The following is a 12,093-nucleotide window of genomic DNA, read 5'->3' on the forward strand; positions in this document are numbered from 1 at the left end:
TAAACTAGTCCTAAAAGACCACATTGGATATTAAATGAAGCTGACCTTTTTCACAATGTTACAACTATCTGGGCCAGAAACTGGTCCAGCTCTTGCTGGAAAGAATAGAATGAATCAGCAAATATCTCATGAGTTGGAACATTTTCAATTAAGCATATCTAATAAATGCAAGCTAATTCTCCCTCACCTGCTTAATTGAAATAATCAGTCCACATAAACACCATCGAGTTCATTCCTTATTTTATAAATCTCTATCAAGTCACTGCCAAATTTGCATTTTTCTAAAGTATAAAGGTTCTGTTTAAAATTAATGTGTTTTATGCTGGAAACTAATTTTATGGTAATTACAGTAACTCCATGGTAGGTCAGGGTACATTGTATTATCCGATACTATTATTCCATCCTGAAGTTAGTGTTTCAAAAGTGTCATGATCATCCAAACACTGTGCTCCTGTACTGTGACCAAGGATATTGTAACATAATGGTGTAGTTATTACAATGAGACATAGTGGTGTAATTGAATCTGATTCTTATCTAAAGGCTCAGTGAACTGTTTCCTAATTTGGGTGAATATGTGCTAAGAAACCATCATACTGAAGTAAATCATTGTATAATTGTAATTATTTTTATCATTTGACATCATCATGACTGTTCTACTTCAGATACATAAACGTTCTTTAACAAATACACAGTAAAATCACATATTTTAGGGTGTTACAACATCTTTGCATTATTAAATGAAGTAATCAGTTTTAGCAATCATATTAACCCGAATATGAACTTCTCAGCACCACAAATGGTGAGTTTTATTCGTGTGTCTAAGTAAATGGAGATTTTTCATTTTTGTGCAAAATACTGTGAAATCTACTCAGAAATCAAATAATAGTGGGGAAGAAGCTGATCTTGAATCAATTCGTGTGTGTTTTCAAACTTTTGTTATCTTCTGCCCGACAGAAGAGGGTTTAAGACAGTATAATTAGTGTGGGAGTGGTCTTTGATTATGTAGGCTGCTTTTCCAAGGCAGTAGGAAATATAGATGGAGTCAGCGGATGGAAGACTGGTTTGTGTCTTGGACTGGGCTGTGTTCTCAACTCTCTGTAGTTTCTTAGTCTTGGGAAGAGCAGTTGCCAACCAATGCTGTGATGCATCCATATAAACTGCTTTCTATGGTGTATCTAAAAAATTAGTAAGATCCCTTGTGGGCATGCTGAATTTCCTTAGCCTCCTGAGGAAGTAGAGATGTTGTGTTTTCTTGACCACTGCATCAACATGGATGGACCATTACAGATTGTTGGTGATCGCAACTCCCAGGAACTTGACGCTGTTGACCATCTCTGCCTCAGTACTATTGATACAGTCAGGGTTGTATCCTCTACTCCCTTTCCTGAAGTCAATGACCAGCTCCTTCATTTTGCTGAATTTGATGGAGAAATCGCTATCTTTACACAATGCCACTAAGCACTCACTCTCTTTTCTGTATTCTGTCTTGTTGTTTGAGATCAACCCTTCAATGGTGGTGTTGTCAGCACACCTATAAATGGTGTTGGGGCAGAATTTGGTCACACGGTTGTGAGTGTGTAGGGACTATAGTAGGGAGCTGCGTACGTAGCCTTGTGGGATGCCACTGTTGAGAACTATGGTGGTGGAGGAGGTGTTGTTGCCTATTCTTACTGATTAAGGTCTATGGGTCAGTGCATCGAGGATACAGTTACAGAGGTGGAAGCCGAGACCTCAGTCTCGAAGTTTAAAAATGAGTTTGCTTGGAATTATGGTGTTGAAGGTGGAAATGCCATCAATAAGTAGGAGACTGACATAGGTATTCTTGCTATCCACATGTTCCAGGAATGAGTGTAGGAGATGGCGTCTGCTGTGGACCCGTTGCGCCAGTAGTCGAATTGCAAAGAATCAAGGAAATCAAGTAGGCTGGAGTTGATGTGAGCCATGACTAATCTCTCCAAGCACTTCATAGTTATGGAGGTCAGACCTACCAGGCAGTAGTTGGTGAGGCACACTGCATGACTTTTCTTTGGCACCAGGATGATGGTGGTCTTGTTGAAGTAGGTGGGGACTCCAGATCGTAACTCGATTCCCCCCAGCTCTTCTCACCCTAACCTAAAACTGTACCATCTTTCCCTGGTTTCTCTTTTCAGGGCTTGCAGCATCTTAATTTGCCAATACAATACATGGTGCTATAATGTACATGGTGCTATACTATTTATCAGAACTCGATGTGAGCAAAATAGAAAGTTTTCTCCTCTAATGTCACCACCTGCATGGATGTAAATAAAACAACTGGCACATGCATATTTAAACTAAAAATATCTGGTTACAGCTAAAGGCAATTTAGTTGAAACTGTTCACATGTAAATGATATACAGTAGCAGCATGATGCTGTTTGTGACTGTAAGTAACGTAAAAGTTCAATTGTAGAAGAGACGAGCAATTTCTGACAACAGTACTAATACCTGTAACACATTCATTGCAGCCCAGTAGCATCTGAATAATTCATCTTTTGAAAAATGTACAGACTAATTAATTTCTTATTTTGACCACTGGGAATCACAAGAGAGCCTGATTTTATATCCTTTTCAAATCCACATACAATCATCTCTCGTAGCTTTCTCTTGTTATGGACAGGCCAGACCCCTCAAAACATTTTTAAGCTGATAGCCAAGACTGTAACTTTGCTATTTGTTTAACTAGGTGTATAGTGGATATTCCCAGTATAAATTAACTGAGTCAAAAGCCAAAATTACAGAATGAAACACAAAGAACAGAAAACAGAATATCTGATAACTTATCCTATCAGAACCCGACTTAATGATGCTGTTTCAAAAACACAGACATCCTTTAGCACAAACGGTAAATCACTGGCTACTTGCAGTTTGCAAGGAGAGAGAGAGAAGTCCAGCAGCATTTCACACATCCCCTGCTGTAACTGAACCAAAAATCCTCAGCTACCAACACTGGCCACTCCCCTTTCATGATACAAGTTATTCCTAAAACATGAAAGCCTTTGGCCTGAGGTATCATCTGTTTTGGGGTAAACAAAAAGCGACTCAATAAAGCATTCATCTCTGCATCAACTCGGCTATTTCGGAGCCTGGGCTGTTTTACGACCACTCTGAGAAAAATCAACGACATAGTAACTTTGAGAGAAAGGACCAGCTTTGTGAGATTCTGGATGAAGTCAGTATAGGATGACTGAACAGTTTTCCTTTCCGTACCCTACTCATTGCCTCAGCACAAAATAGAAACTGAACTGGCTTTTCCTAACCTGTAGAGATCAGCCATTCGATGGAGGAGTCCATTTGTAAATGACTGCTTCTGAAAGTTAATATCTGGAACTCCACCCAGGAAAAAAAAACCATTGGTCCAAAGAAGAGAACTTGTCAAGAGTGTAACCTGATTTGATGCCTGGATTATTTCTGGCTAAATGTATGAACTATTTAAAATTGTCAACATTATTATGTAGGAAAAAGTGAGGACTGCAGATACTGGAGATCAGAGCTGAAAAATGTGTTGCTGGAAAAGCGCAGCAGGTCAAGTAGCATCCAAGGAGCAGGAGAATCGATGTTTCGGGCATAAGCCCTTCTTCATGGCCTTTTTCAAGCCCTGAAGAAGGGCTTATGCCCGAAATGTCGATTCTCCTGCTCCTTGGAAGCTGCCTGACCTGCTGCGCTTTTCCAGCAACACAGTTTTCAACATTATTATGTATTCATGAGAAGTGACAACATTGACAGTGCCATATTTAATGCCCATCACTCTGATAAAGTACTGTTGAAGAGTTTCAATCATTATGCTAATAGTGCTGACAAGATCATTTTGAGCACAGAATTCTAGGATGTTGGAACAACATTGGTGAAGGAGTGGTATTGCATAGTCAAACCACCTGGAGATCATAGTGCTCCTATGATAATGTTACTATTACATTTCTGGTGAGAGAGGACACGGGGATATGAGTTGTTCTCAGGCAAAGTTTGAATAGCTGCCACAGGATTCTGTGACATAGTAAATGACACAGCCACATTGCAGCAATGGTGCAGGGTGACCTTAGGTATTGAGCCCTGGGGATGTGTCTTGATTATATACATTGCTTTCTCCTGTCTAGTGTTGAGCTCCTGGAGTCGTATTACAAGAGGATTTATTAATTTGGTAATTCATAATACTCTTCATTGAGTCTTGAAATTTGTGGAGAGGCATGTTAGGGGGGGTCACACATGCCTTGTAGAATGCCTAGCCACTGCCATTTCTGGTAACACAGTTCCCAACATGTCCACTCCAATTAAGCATCTGGTCAGCGGTGACACCTCAAGATATTGATGGCTCAACATTCAGTGATGATGCCATTGATGGTGGGGCCAAACTGTTGGCCTCTTTCTTGGAAATATTCATTTCCTGGAATGTATCAACTTTGAATGCTTCCTACCACTTTGTCAACCCAAACCCTGATAATGTGAAGATCCCAATGTAGGCTGATCAGTTCAACTTCTAATTGACATACCATTACTTCTGTGCATCTCTCCTTCCCCCTGCTCTTCTGTCAGTGACAGACTTATGACTAAGTTGGTTACTCTCTGTAGAGCTTCCTGCTTAAACTTTTCATCCTCAATTTTCAGGCATGTGAAAGTGAACAAAGTAAAAAGTACAATAACTATTAATTACAGAGACTTCTTAACAGTTAATAACTTCAGTACTAATAAGGACAAGTATTTCCTAATCTCAGTAAGAGTCTCCTGAACTTAATGCCAAAAGCTGATCATCTCATAAATTATTGCAGTATGTTTAATGGGTACCTGTCTGGATAATGGGTTGAAAAATTGTCCTTTCATATGTTAAAATGAAAATAAATGTGATTTACATCTGAAAGCTGCACTGAGAGACAATAGGTACTTATTGTGTAGGATGACTGACAGTTTTGCCAACATGATTGTTCCCATTGTGCATGCAAAAGTAATACATGTCTTCTACATCAATACAACATGTGTACGTCTCTACAAGAGGAAGAATAAAAAAGAACAATTGCCCACTACTTACTAATTATTTCCTCTCAAAGGAGCAACAACGTGTTCAGACTGCTGATGAACACCATGTCTAATACATAATGGTCTGTTTACATTGCCTTTAGAAACACTCTTTATTTGTTCCAATTGTTTGTTTTATGAATTTGTCAGGAGTGGAAAAGCAGCTATGGTGTTGAGTGCTAAAAAAGGAAAAGTAGTTACCAAGTTGTCAACCTGTGACAGTGTTGCGTCAATCCAAGGCGTAGCAGTTACCAAAGAGTACTTCATTTTAATGTGCAGGTAAATACCATTTCACATCCATAATTAATCTGCAAGAAATGAGGTGAAAAATAACAAAGAATAGAATGGAGCTTCTCATAATGGGGTGGGAGGAGGAAGGATAATTTAATTAGTTCCTTATTTGTAGTTAAAATTGTATTCTACAGCCTGGCTAAAAAAAAGTTTATGGTCTCATTGCAAACAAGGAATGTTTGGAATCTTCCAATTTATTACATGTGAACTGGCACCAATAAGTTTGGTGGAACATAAATCTATAAATATTGAAAATCTGAGGTAAAACCATGACACATGGACATTCGCAGAGGGGTCATTAGTAATTGAAAGGGAATGTTGGATTAATTTAATGTCCTTTAAAGTGTTTAAGGGCCTGTCATGAAAACTTTTGCAAGGTTATAATGTAGCTTCATTATTCAGATGCTAATTGACCTGCATCACATATCTCACATCTTATGATTTTGACATTAAATTACTTTTAATTTCTGCAGACAGTACTCTAAATTTCATTTTGATTCCTGGCCATGCAATGTTTAATATCCTAATGTAGAGAATTTTCATTACCTTTAGACTAGGACTTGATGTTTGCCAAAAAATGAATGAAATTAGAGTTTGTCAAAATTGTTGCTAAGGAACCAAATTTGATTTTCAAATGATTCACTTGAAGTAACTTGCTTAGAAGTTAAATATGTGGCAAACATAAAGGGGACAGCATTATAAAATCATTCTTCTTTTGGGTAACTTTGTGCATTAAAAGCATGTGTCATAAAAATGCAGTTGCCAGTCCCATGAATTTCCAGATAAAATTAGGCAATTCTGGCAGGAAAAGCTGGTCAGTCATGTAATTGTCCATAACATATCAAAAAAAATTGTGGGCTGATCATTTAGTCTTACATGCAGATTACTCATTGGTAAGTAACTTCAAATGTTCTATAATTTGAATCCTGCAGCTATGAAACAAGATCGTAATTTCAAGCTTTTAGTGCATAACCTGGATTTTAAAGACTGTGAAACCCCTTAATTGAAGCCACTCTATAGATTTATAGGTAGCATTCAACTACAGATTAATTATTCTTTCAACAAAAACATAAATTGTTAGAGAAACTCAGCAAGTTTGGCACCATCTGTGGAGAGAAAACAAACAGAACCAGTTCCAAAGAAGGGTGACTCAACTCACAATGTTTTCTCTCCATCGATACTTCCAGACTTGCTGAGTTTCTCCAGTGATTTTTTGTTTCAGATTTCCAGTATCCATGGTTCTTTGTTGTGTTTTAATTTATTTTTCTCCCTTGAAATATAATTCCAGGTATCCATCCTCAAGATTGTGTGAAGTGCTCCACATTGAATTATTTGGTGTGAAGACTTTTGCTTACATCCGCACAGTGAAAGGCTGTTGTGATCATCATCTTTCTGTCCTGTCTGTTAATCATGTGGGTTCTCACATATTAGCACTGTGCAGCTCATTTAAAATGAACATCACTGAGATTGTCTCCTGGAACCTAGAAACTGAAGACCACAAACACTTGGCCAAGTTCTCTTCAACAGTGATCGGAGGCAAGCAAGATTTTTAGGGGACTTTTCAGGGTAGTTGCAGAAATATTATTTCTCTTGTGGGAGAGACTAGGACCAGAGGGCATCATCTCAGAATCAGGGATCACACCATTATCTCAGAGATGAGGAGAAATTCCTTCACTCACTAGGAAGCTCAGAGAAACAGGGATCTTGTAGTTCTTGTCCACAGATCCCTGAAGGTTGCAGGGCAGGTTATAGGGTCACTCAGAAGGTATATGGAATACTTTCCTTTATCAGTTGAGGCACAGATTATAAGAACAGGGTGGTTATGGTGAGACTGTACAGGAAATTGGTTAGGCACAGCTCAAGTACTGTATGCAGTTCTGGTCACTATACTATAGGAAGGATGTGATTTCACTGGAGAGTGTGCAGAGGAGATTCACCAGGATGTTAGAATCATAGAGGATAGAAACAGGCCCTTCAGTCCATCATGTCAATGCTGATCAACGAACGCCAAGGTACACTAATCCTATTCCTCTGCACTTGGTCTGTAACCTATAATGCCTTGACATTGTAAATAGCCATCCAGGTGCTTCTTGAATGTTTTGAGACTAGCTGCCTCCACCACACTCTCAGGTAGCACATTCCAAACTCCGGGTGAAAAAATATTTTCATCAGATCCCCTTTCAACCACTTACTTCTCACCTTAAAGCAATGCTTTTTGGTCTTAGATACATTTGCCCTGAGGAAGAGATTCCCACAGTCTATGGCTCTCATCATTTTATATACCTCAGTCAGATACTCAGTCTTTTCTGCTCCAAGGAAAACAAACCCAGCCTGCCCATTCTTTCTTCATGACTGACTCTTTTCATCCCAAGCAATATACTGGTGAAGCTCCTCTGCACACTCTCCAGTGCATTATATCCTGCCAATAGTGTGGTGAAGAGAACTGCACACAGTACTCAATCTGTGGCCTTAATGATCCTTTACAAAGTTGTAACATGACTTCCTCACTCTTATATTCTACAGCCTGGCTAATGAAGGCAAAAATCCCATATCCCTTCTTCATCACCCTATCTACCTGTGCTGACACCTTTATCAAGGTCCCTTTGTTCCTCCGTACTGATCTACTTTTCACTGTGTATAGCCTTCCCTTTTTAGAACTCCCAAGATGCATCATATTTGGATTGGGATTAAATTTCTGTCTGCCATTGATGTACCCAGTTTATCAGCTATCAGACTACCGTCCAGGTAATTACAAACCTGTTAATCTGAGGCTATTCCGCTTACTATCAACAATAGCATCAATTTTTGAGTCGTCTGCAAACTTATTAATTATACCTTCTACGTTCACATCCATGTTGTTAATGTATGTAACAAACAGCAAGGGTCCCAGCACCGATTGCTGTGGTACACTGCTGATCAAAAGCTTCCAGTCACAAAAACACCCTCCAACATCACCCTTTTACCAGTTTTGGATCCAGTTTGCCAACTTGCTTGGATCCTATGTGCTCTTCCCATTTGTACCAGCCTTCCATGTGATACCTTTTCAAAGACCTTACTGAAATCCATTTAACTACATCAACAACACTACCCTCAACAATATGTTTTGTCACCTTTTCAAAAAAACTCAATTAAATTGGTCAGACAGGGCTTCCCTCTAACAAATCTGTGCTAACTATCATTGATCAATCCATACCTTTCCAAGTGTTGTTTAATCCTATCCCTCAGAAATTTTTCCGATAACTTCCCTATCATTGCTGTCAGACTAACTGGTCTGTAATTACCTGCCCTATCCCTGCTGCCCTTCTTAAACAAAAGAACCAAATTAACTTTCCTCTGGTCATTTTGCACTTCACCTGCGGCAACATGGTCTTCAATATCTCTGACAGAGCTCCAGCAATCCCCTCCTTTACTTCCCATAGCAGCCTGGGATATATCTTATTCCTACTCCTTATTACTCTTAACATCTTCTAGAACCTCGCCATTTCAAATTAAATCCCCAGCTGCAATGCCTTTCTCCTCAGTGAATGCAGATTAGAAGTATTCACTTAAGACGTCACCTATGTCCACTGGCATACCCTTGGTCTCTAATAGATCCCACTCTTTCCCTGGTAATCCTTTGTTGGTGGATGCTGACTGAGTATATTGAAGACTGAAATAGAGAGGATGTTGGATATCATGAGAATTGAAGGATATTGGGATGAAGCAGGGAAGTGAAGTTGACATAGAAGATCAAACATGATCTCATTGAATAATGGAGTTAAAAATCACACAACACCAGGTTATAGATCAACAGTTTAATTGGAAGCACTAGCTTTCGGAGTGCTGCTTCCAATTAAACCTGTTGGACTATAACCTGGTGTTGTGTGATTTTTAACTTTGTACACCCCAGTCCAACACCGGCATCTCCAAATCTTGAATAATGGAGCAAGTTTAAGGAGTATTAGGACCTACTTCTGTTCCTATTTCTAATGGAGAAACATTTCATTAAATATGTAATGTTGCATCCAGTAAAATAATGGATGTCTTTTAATTTCAGGGACATGCCTTGACCTGCATTTCTGCCTGGCCATCTGTAATGGAGAAAATTTCCTGCGGGTGTGGAACTTAGCTTCTAAGATCAATGATCAGTCATTGAGCATCAGTGTGAATAATATGAAGAACTTTGAAACGATTGAGAAAATCTCTCCAATGAAAAGCTATCCTGGGTAAAGTTACTGCATTCACAATTGGATTAATTGTACTAATCGTATCTAAATTTTACCAAATTAAATTCAGTCTGTGAATTTTTTTTATTATTTATTATTATTCAGGGGATGACCTTAAATTAAAAGTGTGGAAATCACTTTGCTGGGGTAGACTAGAAGCCCTCTAAACAGTAAAGGAGAGAGACAAAATAGATATGTGGGCAAATCTCAAAGAAGTGTAAACGTAATAAACTAATGATACAAGGGAATTTAAACTTACCAAGTATTAACTTTGATAGACAGATTATGAAAGGCTTAAAGGAGACAGAATTCTTAATCTGTATCCAGGAGATCTTTTTAGGCCAACATGTAAAAGTTCGTACAAGAGAGGATGAATGTTGGTCCTAAGAAAAGAGAAAGAAGCCGGGGAAGTGATAGGTGGCACTAGGGGATAATTTCAGTGACAGTGATGATAATTCAGTAATATTTAGGGTAATTTTGTTTTTATTCATTGAATGAGGACATTATTGGCTAGGCCAACATTTATTGTTCATCCCTAATGAGGGTGGTTAAGAGTCAACCACATTGCTGTGGGTCTGGAGTCACATGTAGGCCAGACCAGGTAAGGATGGCAGTTTCCTTCCCTGAAGGACATTAGTGAACCATATGGACTTTTTCCAACTATCACTTCATAGTCATCATTAGACTATTAATTCCAGATTTTTGTTGAATTCAAATTCCACCATCTGCCATGACAGGATTCAACTGCAGGTCCCCATTACCTGGGTCTCTGGATTAACAGTCTAGTGATAATACCACTAGGCCATTGCCTCCCCATTGTGGATAAATACAAAGAAGGGTTTGAAATTAAGGCTCTAGATTTGGGAAAATCCAATTTAGTAAAGTATGATCAGATTTGGCTAAAGTGAACAGGGAGCAGCTATTTCCAAGAAAATTCACATCAGAGGAGTGGAGGACATTCAAAAGGGTAATAGTGAGATTACAAGCCCAACGCGACCCCATAAAGCCAAAAGGTAGAACCACCGAATCCAGAGAACCCTGGATATCAAGAAATATACAGGATTGGATAAAGGAAAAAACAATAATAATGCTTATGGTAGAGACAAAGGCTCAAAAACAGATGACCCAAAGGAGTAAAGAAAGTGAAGAGGATTGCTTAAAAAGAATTGGGAGAGCAAAGAGAGAACATGAGAAAACACTGATGTGACTGGACTGCAGACCTTAGATCTGATTCATTTATTGAGGAATGTCTTAACTCTGTCACTTGCTGCTTTTTGCTGTTTGACACACAAGTAGTGCTTATTTTTAGTTTCTCCAGGGTGATACCTCATTTTTGGTATGGGTGGTTTTGCTTCTGGGTTGCCTTCCCACACTCTGGACTGTATCAGGTTTGATTCCCTAGCTTGATGTTAATGGTAGAGTTTGGGGATGTCAAGCCATGAGGTTGCTGATTTGTCAGAGTCTAATTCTGCTGATGGCCCACAGTGGGCCATTTCAAAGGAAAGTGAAGAGTCAACCACATTGCTGTCGGCCTGGAGTCTCACGTGGGTCAGACTTAGTAAGGTACTAAGTACCTTTGCGTAAAGTGTATTGGTAACTGAGCAGTTTTTTTAAATGACCATTGACAAAAGCTTCACGGTTACCATGACAGATGCTAGCCATATATTCCAGATTTAATAACTGGATTTAAATTCTACGAGCTATCATTTTGCGACTTAAACCAAAGAATTACTTCGTATCTCTAAATTACTACTGTAGTAGCAACATCTCTGTGCCACTGTCTCCCCTACTGTACTGCTGATTGAGAGTAGCTTGATAGGGCAGAAATTAGCTGTTTTGAATTCATCCTGCATTTTGTGGCAGAACACACCTGGGCAATCTTCTGCATTGTTAGATCAATACGAATGTTCAATAAAAACTGAAACAACTGGGAATGCTGTAAATCAGAAACAAAAACAGAAATTGCTGTAAAAGCTCAGCAGATCTGGCAGCATTTGTGGAGAAAAGTCAGAGTTAACATTTTGGGTCGAGTGATTCTTCCTCTGAACTAAGAGACAGTTCTGAGGAAGGGTCACTCAATACAGAATGTTAACTCTGATTTTTCTCTACACATGCTGCCAGACCTGCTGAACTTTTATAGCAATTTCTGTTTTGTTACCAATGTTCACTGTCAGCTAGTTATCGACACTGTGGTTGTACTGGAACAGCTTTATGAATAGACCCTAGAATACACAGCACGAAGAATAATTTTTAACTACATGCAGAAAACTTTTGAAACCCACCAGGGGTGGCAAGTGGCTCAGTGGTTAGCACTGCTGCCTCACAGTACCAGGGACCCAGGTTTGATTCCAGCCTTGGGTGACTGTCTGTGTGGAGTTTGCACATTCTCCCTGTGTCTGTGTGGGTTTCCTCCCATTATTCAAAGATGTGCAGTTTAGGTGGATTGGCAATGTTAAATTGCCCATAGTGTTCGGGGATGGGTTTGGCTGGGATACTCTTCAGAGGGTTGGTTTGGACTTGCTGGGCAAAGGGCCTGTTTCCACACTGTAGGGATTCTATTCTATTTTTGAGGT

The 12,093-nt window shown here is 39.2% G+C and overlaps 1 protein-coding gene across 3 annotated transcripts in view; it reads left to right on the forward strand.

Annotated features, from left to right (window-relative positions):
- Positions 1 to 12,093, forward strand: part of LOC122557528 (uncharacterized) — a 103,021-nt gene that overhangs the window by 71,431 nt on the left and 19,497 nt on the right. For all 3 annotated transcript variants that reach the window (XM_043705278.2, XM_043705298.2, XM_087973632.1), the window contains 3 exons: positions 5,175 to 5,303; positions 6,604 to 6,851; positions 9,352 to 9,520. In XM_043705278.2, the coding sequence (XP_043561213.2) occupies positions 5,175 to 5,303; positions 6,604 to 6,851; positions 9,352 to 9,520 (546 nt within the window). The remainder of the gene's footprint in view (positions 1 to 5,174; positions 5,304 to 6,603; positions 6,852 to 9,351; positions 9,521 to 12,093) is intronic.

Source organism: Chiloscyllium plagiosum, unplaced genomic scaffold, assembly GCF_037043375.1.
Source record: "Chiloscyllium plagiosum isolate Xiang-an unplaced genomic scaffold, Cpla_swu_hap1 HiC_scaffold_2, whole genome shotgun sequence".
Lineage (NCBI taxonomy): Eukaryota > Metazoa > Chordata > Chondrichthyes > Orectolobiformes > Hemiscylliidae > Chiloscyllium > Chiloscyllium plagiosum.